A 6,479-nucleotide genomic window follows, 5' to 3' on the forward strand; every position below is an offset into this window, starting at 1 on the left:
TGCAACCCAACATTCTGTCTCAGCTTATTGGACAAAAAATACATTATCGTGCAACATAATTTCTCGTGGTTATTGTTATAAAATAATAAAACTATTGGTTTAACATACTGTACTGGCCTAAGCCATACATATACGACTATATATATAAAAAAATATATTTCCAAAAAAAAAAAAAAATTGCACTGGCTCTAATTCAAACAATTATAAACGTTGTTGATATAGTCATTTTGTGAAATCCACACAAAAACACAATTTTCGTGTTGTGCAACTGTATGCAAAGAATCTGTCTCAATCGAAGGTTCAAATCGCGTAAAACCAAAACAAATAATTTGTGCCACTATAAACAAAAGTAAAAACCACATATTGTCGTTTTGTCGATATTAAACAAATTGACAAAATATATTATTTTGTAAGGTTAGATAACCTAATAAATTGTGCAGTTCTCTCGAAACATTTTCGACATTTTGCAAAATCATGAGCTTGGACGATTTAAAGCAACAACGCGCCATTACTAAAAAGAACATTTCGCGCATAAAAACAGTGATCGACGCCAACGCAAAAAGTGAAGGAAAATCACTTTCTGCCGCCGAATTAAAATGTCGCCTTGGTATCTTGGATTCATACTTTAAACACATTTTGTCGGTCCAAAACAAAATAGAAAATCTTGACCCAGATGACAATGGCCGTGCTGACATCGAGGATTTGTATTGTTACATCAACTCGCAAATACAACAACAACTGGCTGAGGACGGACATAACACAACATTTTCTGAATCTTCGTTTGCTATCCCTGTCCCCTCAAACAAGTTGCCTCGACTTAAGCTGCCTAGCTTCAATGGCAAGTACAGCGAGTACAAAAACTTTATAAATTCGTTCAAACAAATCATCGATCGTGAACATGGACTTTCGAATATTGAGAAATTCAACCATTTGCTGAACTGTCTCCATGGCCACGCCCTAGAAACTGTAAAGGCATTTCAAGTGACCAACGAAAATTATCCCAAGGCTTTAGAAAGGCTGAAGGCACGCTATGACAATAGCACCCTCATATTTATGGAAAATATTTCCACTCTCTTCGATCTGCCTGATGTTTCTAAGCCTAGCTCTGGTCAACTAAGAAGCCTTGTGGATAATGTTTCAGCTCTCTACAGTTCACTTCAGTCTCTTGGCTCACCCACTGATATTGTAAACGCAATGCTGATCCATATCGTGATGGGGAAAGTTGATGGTGACACAAAAAGAAAATGGAAGGACTCATTAGACTTCAGCAAGCTTCCAACATGGGAGGATTGCTCTAATATTCTCGAAAGAAGATGCCAGTATTTGGAATCATTGGACTCAAACACTAGCTCTCGTCGACCAGATCATAATTCTGGTAAATCTAACCAAAAATTATCCAAACATGGCTATACGTTCTCGTGCTCCAAACGTGTTTGTGTCTTTTGTTCCAAATCTGATCATTATATCGCACAATGTCAACGCTTTAAGGACTTAGATGTACCAATTCGCTTCGAAAACGTAAAGAAACTTGGTCTTTGCATCAATTGTCTCGCAAAAGGTCATCAAGTCACCAGCTGTCCCTCGTCGTTTAAATGTAAACACTGTTCTCGCTCACATCACACAATGCTCCATCGTTCTCAATCGAATCAAGGTCCATCATCTCCTGAACCAACTCCATCGACATCTAGAGCAGCTACAACTGATACGTCTGCCTCTGTTCACGCCCATATGGAAAGTTCGTCACCTCATGTTCTTCTCGCCACCGCTATGGTTTTAGTTCGTGATAATTCTGGCTCTTACAAGTTAGGAAGAGCTCTATTGGATTCTTGTTCACAATTAAACTTCGTCACCGATGAGTTTGCTCAGCGTTTAAACCTAAAACGAGTGAAAAAATCAGTCGAAGTGTCCAGCATTGGAAGTTCATGTACGAAAGTAAAGCATAATTGCTTCACCAACATAAAATCCCGCATTACGGACTTCGAAGTTCCACTTTCGTTTTGTATCACGCCGCATATTTCCTATCAACCTGACTCGGAATTGGACGTTTCTTCGTGGAATCTTCCTCCGAACACACAACTTGCTGACGACAACTTCTTCAAATCAAAGAAAATCGACTTGCTCATTGGTACTGAAACATTCTTCGATATCTTGTCTGTTGGTCAAATCAAGCTTGGTCCAAATCTCCCAAAACTACAAAAAACGTTGTTTGGTTGGATTGTCACTGGAAAATACAATTCTTCAAGAGAAAACAACGTTGGGTCTTCGTATTTGCTTTCAACCGAGGACAAAATCAACATGAATTTAGAACGTCTATGGAAAATTGAGGAAATTGATGCTGCTTCAACTCAATCTACACCAGAGCAAATGGAATGTGAAAGATTCTTCCGAAATACAGTGTGTCGAGAATCTTCAGGTAGGATTGTTGTAAAACTACCCTTTAAACAATCTTCTGACTTCCTAGGTCTCTCACGCAATACTGCGTTGCAACGATTTGCTGCTCAAGAAAGACGACTGGCACGAGATTCAGAACTAAAATCACAATATGTTGCGTTTATGAAAGAATATGAAGAGTCTGGCCACATGAGCCTGGTGAAAAAGCCTATTTTAGAAGAACCACACTATTACATTCCACATCACTGTGTATTCAAGCCGAATAGCACCTCTACGAAACTTCGTGTTGTTTTTGACGCCTCTTGCCCTACTTCCTCGCAGACGTCGCTAAACGATATCTTGATGGTTGGCCCTACAATTCAAGATGAACTGTATTTGCTGCTTCTACGTTTCCGCCTTTATCGTTTCGCCATAACAGCAGATATCGTCAAGATGTATAGGCAAGTTCTGGTTGACCAACATGACCGTAAGTACCAATATATTTTGTGGAGATATTCTGAGCAAGAACCAATTCGAACCTACCAATTAAATACTGTTACCTATGGGACATCTGCTGCGCCATTTCTCGCCGTACGTTCTTTGCATTATCTCGCTGATGAATATACCGAGAATTTCGAGCTGGGTGCAAGGGCTATCAAAACATCGTTCTATGTCGACGATTTCCTCTGTGGTGCTGAGTCAAGGGAAGATTTGGCTGAGCTTAAATATCAGGTGACAGAGATATTGAAAAATGGATGTCTTGAACTGGACAAATGGCACTCCAATCATGAAAACTTTCGTCATGACAAAACCATTAAAGATTTAAATCTTGATGATTCATCGATCACAAACGCTCTCGGTATTTCATGGGATCAACAAAAAGATGAATTCTTATTCTCGTTTTCGTCGAAATTCAAAATTGGAAATATAGTTTCTAAACGCTCAATTCTTTCACTTTCGTCCTCGCTTTTCGATCCACTTGGACTTGTGGCACCGCTTATGATAAAGGCCAAAATCATTCTTCAAGAACTATGGATACTCAAGATTGGCTGGGATGAATCTGTCCCGCAAGATGTACACACAGCCTGGCTACAATTCGTCAACGATCTTCAATCTTTATCGTCACTACATATTCCCCGCTATTGTTTATCGCCTAGTCCAGAATCCATTCAATTACATGGCTTCTGTGACTCTTCAATTCGTGCCTATGGTTGTTGTCTCTACATAAGGGTCAAATCTAGCTCAGGCCAAATTTACTCGAAGCTATACACCGCAAAATCCAGAGTAGCTCCGACAAAAAGGAAGTCGCTACCAAATTTAGAACTTTGTGGAGCTCAACTTCTCGCAAAATTGTACTCAAAAATACAAAAAATTCTCAATATCCCAAGGCATTTTGTTTTTTTATGGACTGACTCACAAATTGTTCTTCACTGGCTCAAACAACATTCGTCAACTCTGTCTGTGTTTGTTGGCAACAGAGTTTCTGAAATACAAGATCTCACAAATGGTTGTAATTGGCGTCATGTTCCATCAAGTTTGAATCCTGCGGATATTGTCTCCAGAGGATCCACTACAGAGGAGTTGAAGTCTTCAATTTGGTTCACTGGTCCTGATTTCCTCTACAAAAATTCCGAAAACTGGCCTCAAAACAGATGCGATGAAATCGACCAAGACGTAGTGGAAAAGGAGAAACGAAAAACAACACTTCATCTCCAAGTGCAACTCAACAATATCACTGATTTCATCAACAATTGCAGTTCATATCTGAAGATGGTTCGAGTTGTAGCATGGATCTTCCGGTTTTGGCAAGTATTATCTTCATCTAAAACTAAACAATTTGTTTCTGACTCTTTACAGCCTCAGGAATTGGAAAACGCTATACTGGCAATCGTTTGGCACATCCAACAACAACACTTCAAAGATGACATTGCTCGAACTGCCAAGAAGAAAGATCCTCAAGGCCCTTTAAAGTGTCTCAATCCATTTCTGGATTCTTCAAACGGCTTAGAAATTCTAAAAGTTGGAGGCCGTCTTGAATTGGCCGACATTCCTGAGGCTCAGAAACACCCGATAATACTGCCGAAAGACAACAACTTTGTGAAGTGTTATATTCACCATCTTCACATCAAAAACTACCATGCTGGTCCAAAGGCTTTGATGTCACTGACCCGAATGCGCTTTTGGATTATAAACTTGCGAAGTCTTTGCCGAAATATTGTCAACTCTTGCCCTCATTGCATTCGATATCGTCCGAAGTTACTTCAGCAAATGATGTCCAATTTGCCAGCAGATCGGCTGAACCCATCAAGAGTTTTTGCAAGATGTGCTGTTGATTTTTGTGGCCCGGTAAACACATATCTTCGCATTAGAGGAAAAATTCCCTACAAAACCTACATAGCCGTCTTTGTCTGTCTCGCAACGAAAGCAGTCCACATTGAAGCCGTTTCCGACTTGTCTACAGATGCCTTCATCGCCGCACTGAAACGGATGATAGGTCGAAGAGGTCTTCCCACAGACATATTCTGCGATAATGGCACCAATTTTGTGGGTGCAAACTCAAAACTAAAGGAATTGAAAGCATTCCTCTTTGATGACAATACTCAAACCACGATAATTAATTTTTGTTCCAATGAATTTATTAATTATCACTTTATTCCCCCTAGGGCACCCCACTTTGGTGGCCTATGGGAAGCGGCCGTTAAATCAGCCAAAGGTCATTTGAATCGCACCCTCGCAAACACCCGTTTAACCTTTGAAGAGCTCGTCACAGCCCTGGTGGAAATCGAAGCAATTTTAAATTCTCGGCCCATCTCTCCGATGTCCTCTGACCCTAGTGATTTGGAAGCACTCACCCCTGGTCATTTCATCACTGGCAGTGCGTTACGTTCTCTCCCAGAACGAGAAGTCACCACAACCAACATCAACAATCTGGAACATTGGGCCCAGATAACTGCCATTAAACAACGATTCTGGAAGAAATGGCATCATGAATATATCAACGAGCTCCAAGTTAGAAACAAGTGGACTGCCTCTAACTCAAATATCGGGGATGGCTCCATGGTACTGGTCCATGAAGACAACATTCCCCCTCAAAAATGGCTTATGGGCAGATTAACGAACATTATCCCAGGTCGAGATGGTCGCATCAGAGTTGCCGACGTGAAGACTACCAGAGGAATCATACGCCGACCCATCCACAAACTCGCTTTAATTTTTAATTGAAAGAGCCCTTTCAATGGGGCCGGTATGTTGGGTCAGCGTGTCAACACTTTTATTCTTTTAAATTCAGTTGTTTTTGTTTTATTCTCGATTTTAATTTAAATTGTATTATTATTAATTATTACTTTTTAATTTGTTCATTATGTTTTATTTCGTATTAATTTGCATTTAAAATGGTATTTATTTATTCATTTTTTATCTATTTAATGTAATATTCACTTAAATTTTAGTTTATTTAATTTCATTCATTATTGTGTTTTTATCGTTGTTCCACTGTACATGTCTGTCTGTCTGCCGCTTTGTTCGTCTATTTCTCGTTTCTTCGCTGCCGTCCTATCGATGCTTTCTATGCTTGTAACGATCATAAGCATAACAAAGCATTCGATCGGGAATGAGTGTTTTTTTGTTTTGCTTTGGTTTCTAACGAGAGTTAGAAACCAAAAGCATCGTTATATATCTGCATGCGTACATGTGTACGTACGTACATATATATTTTTTTTCTATGTCTCTTGTTCATCTCGTTGTCTGTCACTCTGGCTGTTTTGTCTGTTGGGTTCAATAAAACATTGTTATTTGAAGCATTGAAGCAACATCTGTGTTTCTCTTTTTTCGCTCCTTTTATCGTTCTCGCATTTTACACTGCCCAAGAACTTTACAGCAGTGCGGTTTAATAAAATAAAATAATTAAATTACACTGCCGGTTAGGAAAACCCTCCTGATCGTACACCAACTTTGGTAGGAATATTTTTTGGCCTCTGGAGACACAAAGTACCAAATTACAACCAATTCGGTGGTAAAATGGGCCAAATATCTTAAAAATTCCTTAAAATGACGACGCGTCACGCGTCATTTTGTATGGGGGCTATACGAAAGCGTGGACCTACATAGCC

At 39.6% G+C, this 6,479-nt stretch overlaps 1 protein-coding gene across 1 annotated transcript; it reads left to right on the plus strand.

Moving 5' to 3' along the window:
• Positions 1 to 474: 474 nt before the first annotated feature.
• On the plus strand, positions 475 to 5,828 carry LOC141395391 (uncharacterized). The gene is made up of 5 exons (XM_073971126.1): positions 475 to 2,413; positions 2,462 to 3,600; positions 4,228 to 4,472; positions 5,034 to 5,379; positions 5,820 to 5,828. The coding sequence occupies exons 1-5, from the start codon at positions 475 to 477 to the stop codon at positions 5,826 to 5,828; spliced, it is 3,678 nt and encodes a 1,225-aa protein (XP_073827227.1).
• Positions 5,829 to 6,479: the final 651 nt, after the last annotated feature.

This window comes from Musca autumnalis, unplaced genomic scaffold, assembly GCF_047663935.1.
Source record: "Musca autumnalis isolate F117 unplaced genomic scaffold, ASM4766393v1 scaffold_2, whole genome shotgun sequence".
NCBI lineage: Eukaryota > Metazoa > Arthropoda > Insecta > Diptera > Muscidae > Musca > Musca autumnalis.

What these genes read in the sequence shown, in the direction of transcription:
- LOC141395391 (XM_073971126.1), top strand. Translation starts at nt 475, where the DNA reads ATGAGCTTGGACGATTTAAAGCAACAACGCGCCATTACTAAAAAGAAC. An exon ending in AGTGTGTCGAGAATCTTCAG is followed by an intron (nt 2,414 to 2,461) that starts GTAGGATTGTTG and finishes CTGACTTCCTAG; the next exon opens with GTCTCTCACGCAATACTGCG. An exon ending in GTTGTTGTCTCTACATAAGG is followed by an intron (nt 3,601 to 4,227) that starts GTCAAATCTAGC and finishes GACTCTTTACAG; the next exon opens with CCTCAGGAATTGGAAAACGC.